At 37.7% G+C, this 23,218-nt stretch overlaps 2 protein-coding genes across 3 annotated transcripts; both read left to right on the top strand.

Moving 5' to 3' along the window:
• Nucleotides 1-6,807: 6,807 nt before the first annotated feature.
• LOC140144208 (uncharacterized) lies at nucleotides 6,808-20,450 on the top strand. Its single transcript, XM_072166024.1, has 6 exons — nucleotides 6,808-6,975; nucleotides 12,973-13,015; nucleotides 13,378-13,446; nucleotides 15,796-16,014; nucleotides 17,276-17,386; nucleotides 19,967-20,450. Exons 2-6 carry the CDS (start codon nucleotides 12,979-12,981, stop codon nucleotides 20,230-20,232), a joined length of 702 nt encoding a protein of 233 aa, XP_072022125.1. The 5' UTR covers nucleotides 6,808-6,975; nucleotides 12,973-12,978; the 3' UTR covers nucleotides 20,233-20,450.
• A 144-nt stretch (nucleotides 20,451-20,594) lies between these two features.
• On the top strand, nucleotides 20,595-22,710 carry LOC140144207 (uncharacterized). Of its 2 annotated transcripts, none has more exons than XM_072166021.1 (2): nucleotides 20,595-21,080; nucleotides 21,968-22,710. In XM_072166021.1, exons 1-2 carry the CDS (start codon nucleotides 20,972-20,974, stop codon nucleotides 22,243-22,245), a joined length of 387 nt encoding a protein of 128 aa, XP_072022122.1. In that variant the 5' UTR covers nucleotides 20,595-20,971; the 3' UTR covers nucleotides 22,246-22,710. The 2 variants fall into 2 exon arrangements, with proteins under 2 accessions (XP_072022122.1, XP_072022121.1); XM_072166020.1 differs by lacking the exon at nucleotides 20,595-21,080 and adding an exon at nucleotides 21,095-21,253 and having other exon boundaries at nucleotides 21,968-22,702.
• Nucleotides 22,711-23,218: the final 508 nt, after the last annotated feature.

Here is a 23,218-nt window from a genome sequence, read left to right as displayed (position 1 = left end):
TTATGAAATTTCAATTCTAGTTATGTGTCATTTTACAGTATTTATAATTTATAAAGTAAGACAATAATTTATTTATTTTCTATAAGTGCATGTCAAAATATGGGATATATTGTTCAATATTATAGCTAGCCCCTAAAAACTTTATTTTCCATCGGATTTTTCCCGTTGAAAAGACAAAACTGATGTTAAAGATAGCAATAATATCATCAATAACATTTTGAGTCAATTTTATCCATAAAACGATACAGAATTACTTTGACTTCAATGTGGTCCATATAATGAAGATTTTGATTCTACAACATTATTAGATCTGTTATCAACATATCAATTATGCACTCACAGGCAACCAAACATCATGCTATGCTCAGTAGTCCACTGATACCTGCTAATTACTAATTGTTGACCATGTCATTTTTTTTGATATGCTGATTGCTGAACAAGTTTATGTTTATATGTGTAGGCCTAACCTAAACTTTTAAAGTCATAATTAATTCAAACATAACTTTGGCAATACTCAATCGTTTTCGTTCGTTGAAACGGCAAAACATACTTTCTTTTCCTTGCAAATCAAATTAGCAGATATCAAAAACATTTCCACCACAAGAAGTAAAAAAAAATAATTCATACCAATAGAAGAAGGCTATAATCTTAGCTAATCTTTAGTGTACACAAATCCCATCTCAGAATTAGATACCAGCCCTATGGGCTGGCGAAAATGCCTTTCACGGTGACCCAAACTATTTACAAGACCTCTTCTGCATTGAGGCTGGCCTTCCCTTTTAAAGGGAATTTTTATTATTGCTATGCCGGTCTTGATCGGCTGACTTTCTGATGAAATTCATTTCATGGTCTCAGCTTCAGTTCTTGAGTCTTGCAGATCCGGCAATACCCAAGATCAAGGAAACTTGACCCATGGCCTACCACATGCTGCAGTATTTTGATTTAACGTTGTATTAAAGGAGTATTTCGCGATCCTATCACCCTCCTGTTATGACCCCGGAGTTATGACCTTTTTTCAGTATATAGGCCCCCCTATCCGCGAACTTGAAAAAAGCTTATTCAGAAAATTTCAGTTGATTCCGATATTCGTTTGCGAGTTTCGCATGTGTAGGGCCTATATAGCATATCGCAGTCAAACCCAGATAAGGCATATAGCTAGCCAACTCCCCGTATTAATTGAATGGAGATTTGACCGAAAATATTGAGCTATATTGGTAACGGACCGCTCAGTTCTGAAGGATGCCACAAAAAAAACCGGTACAAGCTACATTTAAAGTAGGCCTATTCTATGAAATTCTAGAAAATATAGTTTTGCAACATGTCCTAAATTTTTAGCTAATTTGTGACTATCCACATCGAAACGCTCGTAAAGTCGGCCCCTGGTCAATTTTGTTTTCTTCCGTGTTTAGAAAATATATATCATAAGCTTTACAATGATATATCATTTGACTTCAAACGATATCCAGAAGCGGAGTTATGGCTTGTTCAACTTTGTTCCTTCGGTAAAAGGGTACATTATTTTGGTGCTACAATATTTCTCTTTTTCTACATCGCTGGTATTAAATATTAAATTGTGATAATTGGCGGTCACTTCAAATCATCACCAAGTCAACGAGGTTCGGGAATGTCCTCTCATTGTTAATTGTTGGTTAACCCACCACTTGAACAGGATTTAGCCATGGTTGGTTGGTTGGTTGGTTGGTTGGATATCCCGCCTTTTATCAGGCGCACCACATAAAATATGTGTAGATTTGTAGACACATGTAGATATTAAAACACCGATGCATACATACGAAGACGTTTGCCACACCACCACAACATTGTTCATGTAACATCAATAAAAAGTACAAAAGTCATGACTAAAGCTATTTACTATAAGTATATAAAGCTTATTATCCTCTTTAACAATAGCATTAAAGATTGATGTGCGGACTGGACTGAAATGAGAAACTTGTAGGACAGTTATTGGGTACAAGCTCAACATTTTGGACTGTAACTCGAAATACAATTTCCCGACTTTACGAGTGGTTTGAGATGGATGGTCACATTTAGGTGTTTGGAAATAGTCGCACTTTACGGTGTTTTAGGAAGGATATGTAAACGACAGATAACACCAAAAATATGAAGAAATTATTTCCAAACCGTGTTAAGGAGGCACACAGGATCACTAATAATCCATTATTATTCACCTCATAACTCGAAAACTATTTATGTAAAGTATATAAAAGTATGCATTTTTTGAACGGAAATGAGCTCATAAATCCATTTAAAATGTCAGTTTTGGGTCAAAAAGTACAATTTTCGAGAAAATCACAAAAAACGGCTTTTTTGACCAAAAATTTTTGGTCCGCCATAAAAAAATTATTTCAAAATCAAAAACTGTAAAACATGAATTTTATTAATTTAGACAAATAAATCTAGAAAGTGTTTTTTTTATTTTTTCGAAATTTTGCTTAGTTTTTAAAGTATAGGCAAAAAATCAGTAAAACCGTGTGACCCGTGTTCAAATTTTTGAATCATGGGTGATAAAAAAGTTCTAGGCCCTAATTTAAAAAAATGAAAAACACTATCTAGATTTTGGCCATATCTAAACGTTTGACTTAAAAACTTACCTCAGTGATGCTTCATTTAGACGCTATGGCGGACCAAAAATGGTTAAAAGCGGACAAAAGTGAACTTGCCGAAAATCGCGATTTAGACAAATACAGCGGATTTTAGGTCCATTTTTGAAGATTACTCCATGAATATATAATCCGGTGACTTGTGACGTTTGGTCAAGTTAGAAAATGAGAAGGTAAAATATGCAATATGACAAAATTATCCGTGCACATTCTGCAGATGTTTATCCACATGGTGTGGCCATTTTATTTACTGCAGTCTTGTTTCCATGGTGCAGCAGAGCTTCCGGCAAGGCCGCGACGTCGCGTCGGCGTTTGAGGAGCGACAGGGCGCGCGGACAGACAGACAGGTTGCCGCGAACGAAACCATGATTATTTAAGCACAATTTTGTCCTGTTCCGTAAAAAAAAAAGATCATGCTCTGTATTAAAATTAAAATTAGCATAGAATAACTGACAAGCAATTATTTTAGCAGATAATCAGGAAGTTTTATGAAATGAAGAATAAATTGAGACATAAATCATGATAATTGCGATTTCTGTTTTGTACTAATTTTCATAATTTTGCTTTAAAAATGCAATGTTTTTAATTTATCGTTTTTGGTGATTTTTTCATTTTTTTTTTTTTTTGGTGTTGACAAATATTGCATTTTTAATGTTCATTGTCCTTTTCTGAACCGCAAATATGATGTTGTTACTACTCGTTGCTTTTTCTTTTTAGTTGGTGCTTGAGAGGCACCACAGCGGCCCGTCCGCGCCAAAGATAGGCATTTAACGCCCGTTATAGCTAGGCCTACACCACAGGAATCCCAAGTAAAATTTTAAAAGATTCTGATGTGTCGCATTACTCAATATTCCGTTTTTGTTATTGCAATTGTTTTTTGTTATCATATTTAATTTTTTACTTTTTACGGAATATCAAACACGTACAAAAGTCATAGGCCTATTATAGGCCTAAAGTCACAATTAAGTTGTAAAATATTTTGTACCGCATAAAAAGTGAATAAAATACAACAACAAAATTTAAAAAAGTGTGTTTGTTGTTGTTTTCAAATAAACTTGTAAAAAGTGGGGTAAAAGTTGTAATATGTCTTGAATAAACTTCTTGTAAAACGGACAAAAAGTAGGCCTATAGATATGTTAAACGGGCAAAACACGGAGAGGTCACATGAAAACTGAAAAACACGGAAATTTACATAGCCTAACAAAACCGAATTTCAAAAGTAGAAAACGGAACACTTATGGCTTTAAATTAGATTGTGGTTTATGCAGTAGGCCTACCGTATATAGGCATCATGCTATAAAGAGCGTTTTAAAACACTGCTTGAAAACATTCACAAAAAATGCTTTAAAGCACTTTACCTTTTAAAGTATATGCAGAAAACATAAACGTGAAAGTTGAAAGCCAGACAAACATTGCAAATAAAAAGGCATTCGGCCAAAACATTCGCAAAAGGTGTTGTAAAACCAAAAGCTTTTATCGCAATCATAGTTTATGGTAGACCTAATAGGCCTAGAAATGTAGTTAAAATGGGTTTTAAAAAGCACGAACTTGCGTTTTCGATTATATTTCTCGTTTGAAATTATTATTTAGCATTAAAACATTCATGAAAATGCTTTCATAAACGCGTGCTCGCTATGCCGATTTCAAATATCGACATTTTTGACATAGAGTTGTAGGCCTATAAGATGGTCGATATGATGTATTGAAATGTCAACGTTTTTGACATTGCGTTAATGGTCAAACAGAAGTAGAGAACGTTTGCAAACGAATCTTAAATCCGTGTTTTAATAACACTTTGAAGCATTATTCAGGGCCTTAAGTATATAATATAGGCCTACCGGTAGTAACTACTTGCCTATTTTTTATGGTCTTCAAAATTAAGACGAGACTGAACGACCGCAGAGGCTCCCGAACCAAGGCTGGGACTGCATAATATATAAGCTAATATAATAGGCCTATATTCTTGTCCAACTACACCAACTTGGTAAATCAAATAATAACAATGAAATGAATGAATGAATGAATGAATGAATGAAATAAAACAAATTTGTTAACATAAAATAATAAACCTAATGATGTACTATACGGGCTAAGTCTAGCCTACTAGCAAAATATTTAGGGCCTACGTTTTCTATCGTATCTACCAGATTGCGTCATCATTACAGGGCTTCTTACGGGTAACTACTTCTTACAGATAAATTTCATCTTTTCAATTTCAGAATGAAACTTGAAAAACAAAACAAAATCAAAACAAAAACAAAATAAAAAATTCACTATTATGTTCATAGAAAAAAACCTATAATTTATACCACTAGGCCTATATCAGCACTTTTTTGGCGAAATTTATCGAGTAGGCCTACTGATTCTTGGACGGGGACGGGGACGGTGGTGGTCTGTCGGCCCGTAGTTTCGCAATGCAATGGTGCAAAATACCTACCTTGGAAGAGATCAATACGATAAAATACGGTAGTGATCGCGATTGGCGACTCCAGCGGCTCAATCAGTAATCACCTCGCCCATCCAGTTTACCATGTGTGCGTGTCTTTGCTAGCTGTACGCGTTACGAGAACGCGATCTATTGCGGGAAAACAATGATTTATTTGCTTTTGCATTTAGACGATTTTTTAATGAAAAAGGGTCTTTAAAATAGCTTTTCTTATGGTTCAAATTTTAAGATTTCTTTAAAATCTATTAATGACAAGATAAAATACGGTTTGAAGATGACATTAGTGATGAAAACTCAATTTTGGCCATGTAACACTTCAGTGATCCTGTGTGCATCCTTAAGTCAACAATCATTATGTTGCTCATTTTCAAGAATGCGGGTTAACAAAAAAAGCAGACCATTGTCTCATTTCGTGAACAAAGGTCCACATACCATTGTTTCCTTGCGTTTCCTTTATAATCGGTTACCCAACTGAAGCTGTTATACCAGCTCATTGCGATACCGCACATATAAAACAGACACATGTGCACAACCAGAGAAGATCCGATTTAATCAGTTGAGCTGTTTCAATGAGTGTTATCTTGGTTTAATAGCTTTTAATGGGGTTTAAGTCCTGCAAAGGTCGAGGTGAATTCTACTAGACATGACTGCATCATGAAAGTATTCTCCAAACTTCTAGCAAATAGTTTTCTCTAACATGACCTAAAATCAGTACAGCTAGGTTAGATGTTCAGAAATAGTCACACTTCGGTAAAATATGAGTGAGGGCAAGGCATAGCTAGCCAACTCCCCGTGTTAATTGAATGCAGATTTGACCGAAAATATTGGTAACGGACCGCACTTCTGAAGGATGCCACAAAAAAAACCGGTACAAGCTACATTTAAAGTATTCTCTGAAATTCTAGAAAATACAGTTTTGCAACATGTCCTAAATTTTTAGCTATAAGTTAGGTGCAAGTAGGCCTATTCGCACTTTTGTGTTTTAGGAAACGACAGATAACACCAAAAAATATGAAGAAATTATTTCCAAACCGTGTTTATAGTCAACAATCATTATGTTGCTCATTTTCAAGAATGCTGGTTAACAATAAACAGAGTATTGTCTCATTTCGTGAACAAAGGCCCACATACCAGGCTTGCGTTTCCTTTATAATCGGTTACCCAACTGAAACTACCCGGTATAGGGGGCCTAATACCAGCTCATTGCGATACCGCACAGATAACAGAAACATGTGAGCTCATGTGTACAACCAGAGAAGATCTGATTTAATCAGTTGAGCTGTTTGCAATGAGTGTTATCTTGGTTTAATAGCTTTTAATGGGGTTTAAGTCCTGCAAAGGTCGTGGTGAATTCTACTGTAGACAACTGCATCATGAGTTGTAAAAATTAAAACAAATCTGATCAGCATGTCTCTCCAGAGAAGATGAGAAAAGTCTCACTCATTTTCATTTGTTTAGGTATTTAAAACCATGGAAATAGTAGATTTACTATTTTAATACTATATATTATAGGCCTATTTCCATGTGTAAAAGCTTGTAAACAATGCCGGGAAACCATGGAGGTAGAAAACAAATAAACTTTATGGATTGGGGTTTTCCCGGAAGTCTTTTTACGTGGGCAGTCTCTGTTACGGTACCTAACGATCCAGCTACTTATGAACTGTTAGGCGTTTGTGTAGTATTTGGGAAGAGACTGTGATATTCAATACGCATGCGTGCCTCTGGATTTCCGGATACGAGAAGAAAACATGACAAATGCATGATGAAAGTGATCTTGTGATGATACAGTTTACTAAACATTGTTTATTTTATAGCGCAAAAATATGTAATATTTGGTCCGAAACTCAAAACCAACTAATAAAGTAATATTTCAAGAACAGTTGTGTGTCAAAATCAGAAGTGATTCTGGTAAGTTTAACTGTTTTATTCAGTACTTTATTGGTACAATCGTCACTGAGCTGATCGTGGTCAATTTTTAGTGCCGTACTATTACGCTGACTTTCGTATTCGGCGAGGAGGACGATTTCGACCTCCTGGTTTGTTTACAAACAGAGAGGTAGACAAAAAACCGTTCCGCGTGTCCAAACACTGAAGTATCAGAAGGACGGTCCACAATAGCGTGATTCACGTAACCTGAATAGGGATTAAAAAGCTGTCACGTAGAACCATGTGCTTCTATTGTCCAATTTGCCATCAAGATTTCATATGGAAACAGTTCAGACCCAGTACACGATCATGTCAGAAATTAATATTTTGTTCTGGGTCTGATTATTCGGACTAGTCAATTTTATAAAAATTAAAATGATCGTGGTTGGGCATGCATGCATGTCATGTGGGGTGGGTGGTAAGGAACTTATACGATGTCCTCATTCACAAACTGATACTATCTGTCCATCGTATAAGACTGTTACCGCACGGCAACTGGTTGAAGGAATATTACACAGTCAAGAATAGGCTCCATCATTTTTTTTTTTTGAACCCTCCCAGTCTCCCAAAACATCAAAACATCAAAAGCGTTGCACTTATACTTACTTAAGTCTAAGACTGTCCTTTTTCATATAACGCAGACAAAGTAGGGCCAACTTGCCTAGAAATGGTCAAATTTTGGCAAGAAATATCTCTGTGTAATCCTATGTAAGTCCCATATCACATCGTTATCGGCGATCGAGGTTTTTTTTTTCTGAAGTTTGGTTGGTACCCACCAGCGTCATGCATGTGACGTGACACGGCTAAAATAAGCAATCGGGGATCGTTAAAACGTCAACAAATTTCAAAACATAGAAAGCAGTAAACTTATTGGCGAGCGGTCCGAATTTTGAGCCATAAGTTTACGTGGTGAACTAGGGTGGGTGGTATAAGCTTAACTTCATTATAAAGTTTATTTTTTATTACTTTCGTGGTCCAAGCTGTGCGCCAAGCGTAGACGAGCGTACACACAGAATTTGGCGCAGTTTATGGCGTACATACGAAAGTGGGGTTCTGATTGGCTAATTGAATTCATGTCATCATGATCACATCAGCATCGCCTCATTAGCTGGTTGAGCTATAAATCAAATGAAGTATTTCTTGGCCAAAGTGGAACATGCGTGTTGCGTCCATGTAGTGTACTAAGCGTGTACGCAGTGCAAGGCGCGTGTATACTTTCTTCTGTACTGCGCTATATTCGCATGTGATTATCGCGGAGCCACAAGCGTTCACAATGTTCCAGTTTGGCCAAGAAATACTTCATTTGATTTATAGCTTCTACCAGCCCTCGAATTAACCCACGACACCCATGGGCGGCATTTTGCCGTGGGTGCCCATCCCCACTGCCGTAATGCCCTCAAAATATTTCCTTTACCCAACCCAAGGGTCAAGGGTTCGAATCCCAGGTCCGGCTGACTTTGTGTCCTTGAGCAAGACACTTCACTCTACTTGCTTAGTGCTTCGGAGGGCACTTTAAGCTGTCGGTCCGTGTACATGCATATTTTCTCACATTAATGTAGTGCACGCGTTAAAGAACGCCACAGGCTATTCGAAAAGAGCAGGGGATCATCCCGGTCATGTTGACTGTACTTCAAAATACACTCATCTACTCTAGGTTCCAGAGTAAAAATAAGTACAGCTTGTCTGTATGCGCAGTGCGACAATACTCATACATATGAGGGAGGCACTTATAAGGAAGAAGAAGAAGAAGAAGGCAGTCACTTGCTGTGCCCTGTAATGAAGTTGCCGTCGGTGCCCAGCCCTGCCCCTTCATTATAAAATCATCCATCTATGTTTGGATGTGTTTTCTTCACTTTTGAAAAATTGCCTTGGTGCCCTTCTCAAATTTTTAACAGTTGCCATGCATGATGCCCTCTTGAAATATTACAAACGGCTGTGCTGCCTCTCTGCCTTGCCTTTTCAGTGAAAATCCAAGGCAATTATCAACTTGCCCTAAAAAAGTTGCCGTGCCCCTTCAGATCCTTAATTCGAGGGCTGGCTTCTACTTCTACTTCTGTGCATATTCTCATCAAAAGCCTGTTCAGCAACTGGATGAGGGACTGCGGTGTGGTGCTTCTAGCAATGGATGAATGTGCTCTGTGCTCAGCCTCTTCTACAGGTGCAAGTTCATTTGGTGCAAGTAAAAACATGGATTTAGTTGGCTTCGATGGCTTCCTTGAACTGCTCCACAGTGGGCAGTTCAATGGTGATTTGCGGAAGCGCATCCCATGTCCCGTAGTGTCCTCGGAAAAAAACTGTGCTTGTATGTGTCTGATGATGAGCCGAGTCGTGTGAAGCGATGATGCTGACTGCAGCTACGAGTAGTTCTGGTTCTGAAATAGTTTGGCATGGGTATGGCTATATGAGTTGATTTGTGACTTTGTAGAACATGGTGAGGTGAGCGTTTCTCCTTATTTCTTCAAGTGTAGGTATGCCAAGTTCTTGTTGCATTGCAGTAACGCTAGCCTCCCTTTGATAGTTGCCGGATATGAATCGGATAGCCCTTCCTTGGATCTTCTCAAGCTGGTCTATTTGGTTTTGGCTGCGTAGCATTGTCACTCACATTTTCTTTGATGACTTTGACGCCAATTTTTTATTTTCTCAAATACCGGTATCTTAAATTATGAATCTAAGGCAGCTAATTGAACAGTAAGTAAAGTAATTGCATTATTGGGTTGCTAGCAGTTCAATAGAACTTAGAAGCAAAAGTAATGTTAAACCAAGGTCTTGGGTATATGCCTTTCATTTTCTGGAATTTGTCTTACCGCTACCGGGTATAGGGAATTTGTGTTGTTGGACTAGCGGCGTGTCGGACTAGCGGCGTGTCATGTACTAGAAGGGTGTCGGACTAGCGGTACCCGTGTGCACACTGCACCCTTGAATTCTCAATATTGCTTCCTTGGGCCTTGTTGGGCTACATACAAACAAATTTGTAACATGTACTTGTTAAAGGTTACGGTATTAATTATTTAACTGTTGTGATTTAGTAGTTCACAGTGCTCATCTTACGAATGGTAGTGAGCTTTGGCAAAAACTGCATTGCTAAATTCATAGCGAGCCTGTAGAAGAATGAAAATATCACAGATATATACTTTTATAGGTGCTGCGGTTCTTGAGTTACGTTGTAAAGAGGGCTGAAACAACAACACTTTAAATTGTAAAACGTACATAACTCATTAACAACAATAAAAGCAAGTTTGCAAAGTATACGATTTGTAGAACTAACTTTTGCAAAACATCAAGGTGTTAATTTTTGAAAAGAAAGGACGGGAATGAACAGAACCTGCTAAAAGATCCAGAGGAAAAGTCTTTTGGTATTTTCATACCTTCTTAGGGGGTTTTAAAGGTAGCCCTATCGGCTGCCTTTATACATAATGCTTTTTCTTATGGGGAATAAAAATGCATTTATTCCGTGAAATATATTCTGGTGTAGGAAAAATAGATAGGGTACACTCCACCTTTAGTACCAACTTTATTCCACAGTGGAATCCGTTTTATTCCGTCCTGGAATAAAAACATTTTAAAACTTTATTCTGTCTTAGGAAATGTGAAGAGAGTTTCCCTTACAAAGAGGGAAAAGAAGTTCATTTTCAACAAGATGAATAAAGTTCCTATAAAAGGGAAAATTCCATTTCCGATTTCTCGAATTTGGACAAAATGAAGGGAAGGCCTATTGAGTTATCTTTTTCAATTTCTCAGAAAAAGAGATGAAAAAAATCCCTTTAAAAGGGAAAGGTCCATTTTCAATTTCTCGAAGTTGGACTAGGAAAAAGATGAGCCAATGGAGAAGTCTTTTTCAAATTCTCAGAAAAAGAGGGGGGGAGCAGGTATTCAGGTTTACTGTGGTGTAAAAATACCTTTATATCTATCTCTTGATAGATATAAAAAAAGAATAAACCTTTTGGAAAAATTCAAATGAATTTTTTGAAAAGTCCCTTTCAGATTTCTCGAATTTGGACTAAATGTAGGATATGCCGGATACGATGTCTTTTTCAATTTCTCCGAAAAGGAGGGGGGACTGGTAGTGAGGTTTATTTAGGTATGAACATACCTTTGTATTCATCTTTTGGAAAAATACAAATGAAATTAACCCTTTGGAAGGATAAAAAAATTCCCTATAAAAGGGGAAGTTCTTTTTCGATTTCTCGAATTTGGATACCACGAGGGTAGGCCTATCGGGTTTTCTTTTTCAATTTCTCAGAAAAAGAAGGGGGGTAGGCGTGTAGGTTAATTATGGTATTAAAATATCTTTGTATTCACCTTTTGGAAAGGTGAAAAGATAAAATTAACCTTTTGGAAGATTAAAAAGATCCCTGTGAAAGGGAAGGTCCCTTTTCGATTTCTCGAATATGGGTAAAAGTGTGAATAGGCCTATCCAATTGTCTTTTTCAATATCCCAGAAAAAGAGGGGCGCCTGGCGTAGGGGTTAATTGTGGTATTTGCATACCTTTGTATCTACCTTTTGGTAAGGTAAAAATAAAAATAAACCTTTTGCAAAAACAAGAAATTCCTATAAAAGGGAAAGGTCCGTTTTCGATATCTCAAATTTGGACCAGAAATAGGGCATGCAAAAAGCAAAACCCTCCAATTTCTAAAAAACCGTTGACAACGTTCTGATGTCCAGCAAGGCCAGCAGGGCGGCAGGCCGAGGCCAGCGACTCTATCTGACGACTAAACACTCCAAGTGAGTTCCAATATAAAAAGCGCCACTTCGCAGGGCAAGAAAGCAAAGGTTACATCTCCTTCTTCATTTTCTCAGAAAAAGATGGACGACAGGTAGACAGGTTGATTGTGGTATTTTCACACCTTTAATCTAGCCTTATGGAAAGATAAAAAATATAATAATAAAATAAAAACCCTGTAAAAGGGAAAAGTCTATTTTCGATTTCTCGAATATGGACTGAAAAAAGAGCATGCTTGTGGAATAGTTTTATTCAGTTTCAGTGTCTCATAAAAAGAGGGGGGTTTACAGGGAGAATTATTTTGGTGTTCATATACCTATAATTCAACCTTTTGTAAAACCCTATGTAATTCCTTGTATTACGGTATAATATCACGTCGCTCTTTCAAAAGTGCTAAAAGCCCTATGTATGGTCCTTTCAACACATAATGGAGCGAAGAGAGGAAAAAGTTGCAAAACTTCTTCATTTTGTCTGATGTGAGTAACTAATTTGAAAAAACCTGCTAATTGGTTTAGTGGAGGGATACTTTTAAATCCCTTAGGAGGGCTAATTAATATTAATAAAATATGGCCCGTTCTGTAAGGAATGCTCTTACAGAGAAGATAAAACGATGAAAAATATTTACCATATGGTGAATATTAAATCAAAGAGAAATATCCCTGACCAGGAGTTAAGAAGGAGATCTGATATCATCATGAGTAAGCTCTATGAATGGTATCATTTATATTTCATCCTTATGCCTATAAATAACGCTTAGAAAAAGCATAACATGATTATTATATGTGGATGTGTTAAACATGTTGAGCGTTATGTGTATTTAAAGCCATCTCTTTTCAAAATTGTTTTGAATTGAGATTGAATTGTCATGCTGATGACTCACCAATTAGGCCTATACGTGCTTGTCTTGAACATGTTAGGCGAAATGAGGATCAGAGAAAATCTGTCTTCAAAATGTTTTGAATTGAGATTATTTTGTCATGATAAAAATGACTTTCTTTACAAACATGAACTGTTTGTATAATGCCCTATTAAATATGTAGGGGCATAAATTTGTAGACTCCTGGCTCGATGCTAGGGAGTATACTAACGAAACATCACTTAAAAATATTAAGAAATGTCGATGCAAGAGCGTGCATGCAGTTAGTAATAAATTAGAAAAAAATAGATTTTTAGGTTGCTTCGACCAACAATACCTCGTCTACCCTTAACATTGCTATTAATGTTAAATCTGTTTCTCTGCATGTTGTTATTTATACAGGACACCATGAATAACATGTGCCGTTTACCAGTGCTAATATTAGGTGAGTGATTACATAGAGATAAACTAAACTAAACTAAAGCATGAATTCATTTCTGCTTGTCCTCAAAATATTTTGGTTGCCCCCAAAATATAAATGTCATGTTTTTGAGTGCAAAGAATCCAAATAGTGGTTGTCCAGGGGATAAGTATATAGCTCAATATGGTTGTCCCCAGTGATTTTTGGACAAGAGGATATAAGCACTTATTTCGAACACTGCCTATAGTCTATACCTACCTCGAGTTAGCACAGGCTCTGTGCTGTTTTCTGATACCTATGATGATCCAAGATATGATACAATGCCTTCAAGTTTCCTGAAAATTATGCAATTTTTGACCCATTTTTGATGCAAATTTTTATTGCAGTTTTAATTCCTCTGACGTATGGAGCAACAACAACAAGAAATCCATTTGAAGATTGGCTTCACCACAGAGGTAAATTAAGCTGTTCAATTTGATATCTACCACACATTTCCCCTTGTTTATGGGTGATGATAATCACCATCAGTTTGCTGTGGAGCAGGTGACTACAAGCTTTTTTCAACTGCTGTAATCTTGGGCTAGGGAAGCAATTTTGTTTGGCTGCAGGAGGTGTTATACATACTGCAAGTACAGTGTGCATGCATGGTCATGGGTTTCATATTCCCTTGTGGTGGACAGTGCTGTACGGTGCGACCATTTTAGGCGCATTGGCGACTAGATTTTTGCTAATGGCGACTAAATATTTAATCCCTGGCGCCAATGGCGACCAACTGCTGAAGCTTTTAATCGTAGTATTCAAGAGTACGAATGTATGCTATGAATATGCATTTATCATCATGTCTCAATGGGGACTTCATGGAAAACATATAGGCCTACACTGTACATGCTGCGTATGAAGTATGTAGCGTTCAATGGGAATATGAAGATCAGAGTACAGCAGCTATGAACATTGAACACACGTGGCTGTTCAGTTTACATTGGCACCTCAGATTTTTTACCTGGGAGCAAAATTTGGGCGCCTAAATTTATAAAGTTAGGAGCCATTGGCTCCTCAATCAGTTTTTGCACCGTACAGCACTGGTGGTGGAATATAAAGGGCATTTTTTCACAAGCTCTGTTAGAAGATGTATGAAATACAGGCATGAGGAAATTTCTTTTTTTCTCACTAATTTCATGCGCTTTTTCAATCTTTTCAGCAGTGCTGTATGCTGCGATCATTTTAGTCGCATTGGTGACTAGATTTTTTCTGATGCGACTAAACCTTCAATCCCTGGCGCCAATGGCGACCAACTATATTTAAGCTTTTAATTGCCAGCAAATAGTATATCATCGGTCAAAGGTTTTGATTGTTTTTTTTAAAAGTACTCAAGATGGCGTCATAATCAAAAAGAACTTTGAATTTGATGAACTTTTTCGGAACAAGGAGAAGGAGGATGAAACAATAAAATCAGGGAATCCAACAGCTATTGATACTATTAATGATTAGTACTAATGGTGTTATGTAAGGTCATGGAACTGGAAATGGAAGTAACTTGAACATAGATTTAAACCATTGTGGCAGAATGACTTCGAGCAGTTGGCGCCTCTTACTTGGGAGCAAAATTTGGGCGCCTAAATTTATAAAGTTAGGAGCCATTGGCTTGTCAATCAGTTTTAGCACCGTACAGCACTGCTTTTCAGGTTTTTTCATGGATGATCATTCTTATGCCTGATATTACAAGAAATTTGAGTTGGTGGGAATATCTTGACTCTGGCAACCATTGGGGTGGTGTTGGTCAGATTGTAGATTGTTTCATTTGGAATCTGATCCATACGCTTGATGTTTTACCCGACTCTGCATCTCTGTACCAAGCTGTTAATGGATAAAAATGATTGGATCTGGAATGGCTAAAACTGTTGGAATTCCAAATATTCCTCAAAGGGGGTGTGGTTTTCAAGTGGAATAGCTCATTGGGCTATTCTATTTGAAATTCATACACCCCCTATAGAAAACATCACTTAAATCTCCCACACACATCAGTGTGAATTTCAAACGGAGTTACCTAAATAGGTGACCCCATGTGGAGTCCTCACCTTATGTTTTAGAGAGTATGGTCATGTCTTCCATTGGGGGTGTATGGAGTAAGAATAAATAACCTATCTGTTCAATCATGATCAGGGTTTTATGAATGATCACAATGTAAGGCAACAGATCCAAATTTGTTTGATCTTTGGATCGACCATCGATGCTGCTACGATGCTTGTAATTAATGAACTATCAACTAATTAATCAGAATTACTGATAAATTGATCAATTACATTTTAAATAGATTCATATGTAATCACAATTAACAATATAGTAAATTTATTGATTTCATAAATAATAAGGATCAAAATTGATTTCATAAATAATAAGGATTGACCAAGCATATATGGTCGATTGAAAGATCGAACTAATTTGTTTGTACTGCCTAAATGATCCTTTTTATGCACATTTCCATGAAATTCATCATTTCCCCAAGGACTGCAACTGGTTAGTAACACTCTTACTTCCACATCTATTTTTCTAAGTGATGCCTTTAACTAAAACATACATTGTTATTTACCCCAAACAGAAATAATTACATGTGACAGGATGAGTGATAAATGTCCGCATGGAGAAGTATGTGTAGCTTTCTATAATGGGGGAACCCGATGTGAACCCATTGCTAATCATGCTATTTTCCCAAGGACTACAACTGGTTACTAACACTCTCCCTTTCACATCTATTTTTCTAAGTGATGCCTTTAACTAAAACATACATTGTTATTTACCCCAAACAGAAACATGTGCCACAATGGGACATGAATGTCAGTATGGAGCAGAATGTGTAGATGACTATCTCAGGGGACCCCGGTGTGAATGTGACACAGGGTGTCCCATTACCCTGGACCCTATATGTGACACAGAGGGTAACACACACATCAATCTATGCGAGCTGAGAAGTTTCAGCTGCCAACTGCAAAAGATTGTATCTGTTGCATACTATGGAGAATGTAAAGGTACGTAATGATGAATTTAATGCTCTGTGTGCTAGCCATGCCCTTCAATGGAAAAAGTTCCAAGTTTTGAAATATTTTCTCAAAATATCAAGAGCTATCTTAAGAACTACTGAATCAATACTAGGCTTGTTTGTACTCATTTTCATGCATTTTTCATGCTGATTCCAAATATGGTCATGAAAATTTACATTTCTGAAATTTTTGAATTTTTAAATTTTTTTTGAAACTTGTCGTCTGCAGTCGACACCCGCGTGCAGAGAGTTAAAACCAATCAAGGGATCACAGACTTCATCAGGCCTCTTTTTGGCCTTTCCTGTGATTCCTTCACTCTTGCTTGTATTATGATTTTGTATGTATTCTATGTCTTTTGCTATTTGAAAAGTGAAAAAAATAAACCACCAAAAAACAAATAAATGAAAATGAATGAATAAGGCCACAAAGAATAAAACCTGTGTTTATGGGCCCAACTGACCTAGATTTTTGGTTGGGGTTTGTGGATTTTTTTAAAGCAGTAAGAAATTAAAGACAGTTGTTTTTTGGCTCAAGTGGAAATATTTTGAAAAAAATTCAGAAAGTTTTCAAAATGTATTTGCAAACAATTTAAAAAAAATGTTCAGATTTTGGTCTGATTTTTAAAGTCATTTAGCCTGTAGCAGAAAACAAAATGACAACCACCAAGCAAGTATGTAGAACAGGGTGTTTTTTTTATCACCAAAAGTTACTGAAGACATGTTTCTAAAATAACATTGAGGTAAAAATTAGGTTGCCCAAGAAATAACCAGAAACTTACTCTGCATAATAAAACCACGCCTCTCTATTATTTTCAATGTGTCTTAAATGCATGTTACCAAAATTCGGTAATAAGCAAAACGTTTAGCAGACAAACAAAGCTCCTGTATTTTAAGGTTTTTTAAAGGCCAAGATTGGGTATTTTTCACTCCTTTTTGGTTCACAGGGATGTCAGTTTTCAGGCACTTGCCTGATATCAGGCCTTTTGCTACTCTAAATTTCCGCACTTTTATTTATGTTCAGCCCGTTTTGAGGCTTTATAGCCTAAATTTACGCGCTTTTTCAGGCTTTTCCTGCCAAGTCACTTCAGGCCACTTTCATCCCTGGGTTCAAGATTTATGTGAAAAAATTATTAAAACTACCGTGTGCCATGCACTTTGACTGACTTGGCGCATGCGCCAGTTGAGAGGGCCTGGTGTATAGTGTGTGAGTCAGTTTACTAATCTACTTAATCTTCTTTCCATGCATACAGAATTGACCTGTGAAGGATACTGCTATAATGGTGCCACATGTGAATATCTTTTAGGTACACCATTTTGTACTTGTACCAACGGTTACGTAGGCCTCAGGTGTGACACTGACTGTAAGTTATTATTGGGCTACCGTAAAACATCGTCAACAAGCATTATAGTGAAACTAATTTTTTGGGATTAAAAAAATATTATCCTGTTTTGCCAAATGAAACATAGCTGATTCCTAATCCTTTAGTTAGTCCTAACTAGCAATAAAAGTCAAATTTTAATATTTGGCCAATTTTTGGAAATAAGGGCCAAAACATGCGTTTTTAAGGTGTTTTTCGTATGCTGTGACAATCAAGCCCAAAGACTTGTACTAAGCCTAATTTCAGTTTATGCATTCTAATTTTTGGAAAAGACATGCTTCATTCATATAACCAACCATTTAATTATATAGTAACAAAAAAAGTGAAAATTAGAGCAAAATTTCGGTATCTACTCAAGATTTTGAATGCTTAGACTTGTTCCTAGTCTGTGATTTTTGTGACTTGATTGTCAGAAAACATGCCAAAATGCATGTTTTTGGCTCATTTTTCAAGAAATTGGTAAAAAAAGTGAAATATTTCGTTTATCACCAGTTAGGACTAACTATTTAAGGATTAGGATTTAGCTATGTTTCATTTGGCAAAACAAGATCATATTTTTTTATTCCACAAAATTTGTTGTCTGTATTTTTCTGAAATAGGGAGTAGTTAATACGAAGCAAGTGCAATTTATACAATAGGTTGGTCATACAATAATACTTGTTTGTATATGCTTGGATCTGTAATTTATTTGCTCAAACTCCATAATGTCGCCTGGAATCATTTAGCTTTCATCAGAAGAACTCTATTTGCTTGTAAACGAGGTTTTATGTTATTCCAGCTGAAATACATACACAGCAGTAAAAAACACTAAAATAAGAGAATACATATCACACAACTTTGGAACCAAATAATATATGCTTGTGTTTTCAGTATATGATATGTTTGTAGGTAATAATTATCGTAACTCAATTTTCCAAAATTCGAGGGTTGGTCAGTGTGTAATGAAAGTTGACCTTTGACCCCATATATGTTTGGATGGAATTTCTTTTAGATCGCATAAAGACTGTACCTTTGTCTTTCAAACCACAGATCTATGCGATTGGTGGGGCACATTGATTGGTGGGGCACAAGCTGTTGGCAATTTTCCTATGGGATAGATTGGTGGGCACGTGCCATCCAACCCAGTGAACTATGTAGCTAGCCTACATTTAGGCAATATTCTTTAGGTATCTAAGTTGATGAGGCAAGAGCACAAATAGAGGCCGTCAACCTTTTCCCCGGGATCTGCCATCTTGTGGGTACTGCCGTTCTGCATGTCATGCGTTAGACATTACGCCCCCGATTATGCAAAATTAGCAGCGCGTGACACACATCTTCAGTCAACACGGTGGTCTTAGCAACAAGGCACTCCGTACCCACAAGATGGAGGCGTTGACATCACAAAGACTACCTCTTTTGGGTGCACTCCAGCTGGGCCGCCCAGCTCTGGATGCGCTCTTATGAGTGGAGCCAGGCAAGGCCAACTCAAGGTTAGCTCTACTATAATGAAAGACAGAGATAAAAAGACTTTATCGCGTCTGACGTCCCTGTCGATTACGATCCTTGATTGGTTAATAGCGCATAAAAGGAAGGCCAACTTATCTGGTGCCGATCAATCAAGTTTGATTGACCGATGATCTCCAAGGTGATAAAGTTTTTTTTATCTCTGTCTTTCATTACATGTGCATTTGGCTGTGCTTTTATAGTGTGTTGTAACCACATATCTTGAGATCCATATCCAAGACCCAGTGAATTGGGTGTAATGCATTACATCTTCTCTGATCTATGGCACAAAAGGCTTATCCACCCATGTTGTAGCCAAGCGGGGAAATATCACAGCCAGACAGTGCACCCAGAATTAAAAAGAGTCTTAGCCAGAAATCAGAAACCACTTGTCCAATCTATGTACCAAAATTTGAACCTCAAAAATAATACAGCGTGTCTATACCCATGGAAGGGTCACTGGGTTCAAATAATGACCTAATTTGGCCTTTACATGTCACCCACGGGCACTACTGCCTTCCTTACAAGTTCATATGCCCTTAAAATCATCTGTTTTAGAGCTGTCATATCTATAAAATTAAATCTACCAGTCTAAAATTAGATAAGCCCGTCTTAAAGACGGGCAGACGTATGGCTGGCTAAGGCCTTGAGAGCGCAGCCAGAGATCTTATACTATGAGATAAGACACTCAGTACAAACGGCCTATACGTACCATGCATGCAATATACACCAAAGTTGAGGACAGCAAAAACAGCTTGAGCAAAAATGTGAGTCTTGAATAAAATTATCCATGACATGATGGTCATGCAGAACCATTATGACAGTACACATACCATATGTAATATGGATGTGATTCTTATATAAATTAATAAATTATCGTGCAAACCAGCCTGATTTTTATATTTCCATGTGACTCGCTACAGGATGTATATATTGGTTCGTTTCCATCTGTACAAATATATCTGTTTTGTGATTGGTTATGGTTATGTGTAATGTCCTCAAACTAGCTCCAGAGTGTCGCGGGCCTGGTGCAGCCTATTTGTGTTTCCATACCTAAGACTACTTTTGAATTTATTGCAGTGAATTTTGATGCATGGCCAATTCCAACTTTACCACCAATCTTTGATAATTTTGATGACCACAACTGGCAGGTGGATGTTGACAATGACAACGTAGGACCACAAGAGTTTGTAGAGGATGCAGGCACTATGTGGGTGGCAATGTCTGTAGCCATTGGTGTCATAGTGTTAGGTATGATGTTTGGTATGCTGCTCTATGTGGTGAAGCAGAGAAGAAGGAGACGTGTAGTAGTGGTACGCACAGTACAAGGTAAGCATATACTGTAATGTCTGGAGTATAAGCTGCATAGCATAGCTGTACTATGTGGGTGGCAATGTCTGTAGCCATTGGTGTCATAGTGTTAGGTATGATGTTTGGTATGCTGCTTTATGTGGTGAAGCAGAGAAGAAGGAGACGTGTGGTAGTGGTACGCACAGTACAAGGTAAGCATATACTGTAATGTGTGGAGTATAAGCTGCATGGCATAGCTGTACTATATGGGTGGCAATGTCTGTAGCCATTGGTGTCATAGTGTTAGGTATGATGTTTGGTATGCTGCTTTATGTGGTGAAGCAGAGAACAAGGAGACGTGTGGTAGTGGTACGCACAGTACAAGGTAAGCATATACTGTAATGTCTGGAGTATAAGCTGCATAGCATAGCTGTACTATGTGGGTGGCTATGTCTGTAGCCATTGGTGTCATACTGTTAGGTATGATGTTTGGTATGCTGCTTTACGTGGTGAAGCAGAGAAGAAGGAGACGTGTGGTAGTGGTACGCACAGTACAAGGTAAGCATATACTGTAATGTGTGGAGTATAAGCTGCATAGCATAGCTGTACTATGTGGTTGGCTATGTCTGTAGCCATTGGTATTATAGTGTTAGGTATGATGTTTGGTATGCTGCTTTATGTGGTGAAGCAGAGAAGAAGGAGGCGTGTGGTAGTGGTACGCACAGTACAAGGTAAGCATATACTGTAATGTCTGGAGTATAAGCTGCATAGCATAGCTGTACTATTTGGGTGGGTATGCCTGTAGCCATTGGTGTCATAGTGTTAGGTATGATGTTTGGTATGCTGCTTTATGTGGTGAAGCAGAGAAGAAGGAGACGTGTGGTAGTGGTACGCACAGTACAAGGTAAGCATATACTGTAATGTGTAGAGTATAAGCTGCATAGCATAGCTGTACTATGTTGGTGGCTATGTCTGTAGCCATTGGTATTATAGTGTTAGGTATGATGTTTGGTATGCTGCTCTATGTGGTGAAGCAGAGAAGAAGGAGGCGTGTGGTAGTGGTACGCACAGTACAAGGTAAGCATATACTGTAATATCTAGTGAATAAGCTGCATGGCATATAAGCTGCAGGATGTAGTTGGTTGTAGCGATTGGTATATAAGTGTTCCTAGGATTATCATTTACAGAGGTTGGCCTTTTGGTGAGAAAGAAAATGATGAAAGAAAATACCACTTTTAGTTACAGGCACTTATAGTAGGAATTCCAGTTGAATGAACACAGCTTTCAACAGCTGTACTCGCTCCAATCACGATCATAATATTGCGTATTTCAAACTACCACACAAACGCACGACCTTGGATACAATGCTAATGAATCAAGAGTGCATTGCCATGGTTGGCTTCACTTCCACGTTATTCACGCACAGTCGCACACGCTGGCGTACATCGCGCAATGTATGCACAAAATTGTCATGCTATTGAAGGCTGCGTTCATTCAATTGGACTTCCCACTGTAAGTATTGATTATGACCACTGGCTCCAAATCAGTAGTGAACAATATTGAGCTTGGGTACATTTTTGTACACCAGAATGTGCGAATAAGGCGGGCTGGGTCTTACCGGGCTGGCCAGCTCCCTCTACCAGGCTGAAATCAACCATATTGCCCTGGGAATCTTCTTTTTAGCTTGGTAAACACCAAATGTTGCCTTGACTTTGGGCTACTGACATCTACTCCCAATTCAAATCCAAAGATCTCATGATTTTATCCATGTTGACATATTTTTTGTTCCAGTACCGCCACAACAAAGATTACGAGGCTTCCCTGGGCTACCACGCAACCCAATCCAGTTCCTGGCACCGCGGGTACATCAAGGTATTGCTATACCAGCCCAACATGAACGTGACGATGCACCGCTGCTCTCTGCAGAGCCAGCTCCATTGTTACCGACAGACTCTTCTACAGTGCCTTCAGTGATCACTACAGGGGCACCACCTCCCTATGCAGAAGTGGCACCTCAGGATGGTGGACAGAGTGTGGATGAGCCGCCACCGCCATACCCAGGGCCTTGATGGTGATTGGTTGATAGTTATTATTTAAGGGATTCTTTGCCCCATGGGCACTACTGCCTTCCTTACAATGTCTCTGATTGGTTAATTACATGATATACACATCTGAGTAACCAATCAAAATAGAGCTCATATCTTACCAATTTAACTTAATCCTCTTCAACCCTTCTTACCATATCTCTGATTGGCTCAATACATGATGTAGCCCTCTTTGTAACCAATCAATATAGCTCTTAGATGCCAATAATTTGGCTGGTAGTGCTCATGGGGTTAGAGATTTATTATTTTTATATTCTGGAATAAATGTAATATATTTACAGAACTGCAAAATATTTGTATTTCCCCAGATGAGCCAAGGCTAACAAACTTCCAACAATTTCTTATGCATAATTTCTTACATAGGGAAACAAAATTTCTGGTTTCATACTACCCTGCCGCTTGCCGCTGAGCGGCGTGGCGCACGCGCATTGCAGACAAACTGACACAATAAAGACTTGTCATTGGTTGAAAAGTATGCTGGGGGCTTTATGCATAATTTCTATTAAAATTACAAAGTTTCCCTTCAAATGCCAAAATGTCTATTAGTTTCCTGGATTCCAGAGCTCTAAGCATAATACTGAATATCAGGGCAGCATCATTTTGATGGATTTCTTTGCTTTTGAACAATGTTTAGTTTGCAGTCAAAACACTGCCTTAAGGTTGATGTTTCTTTTGTAAACAATTAAGGTTGTTTTTTACTCCTGTAATAAAAGCAAACTTGTTTATTCTGCAAAGTTTACTGCGTCAAAAACGTCTTGCATGATTTGGAAATGTGTTTTGGCCATCATGCATTGCATGACAGCCAAAACATATTTCTAATTCTTTGGGTGTCTTTTTAGAAACAAATAAACTACGCAAAAAAAGTTTCTTTATGGTTAGGAAATTTACCCACTATTAAAATATAGCGACCAATTTTGTACGTTTGCTAAATAATCAC

Source organism: Amphiura filiformis, unplaced genomic scaffold, assembly GCF_039555335.1.
Source record: "Amphiura filiformis unplaced genomic scaffold, Afil_fr2py scaffold_45, whole genome shotgun sequence".
Taxonomy (NCBI): Eukaryota; Metazoa; Echinodermata; class Ophiuroidea; order Amphilepidida; family Amphiuridae; genus Amphiura; species Amphiura filiformis.
Note: the sequence above shows the minus strand (reverse complement) of the source record. Positions and strands in the feature narration are given on the sequence as shown.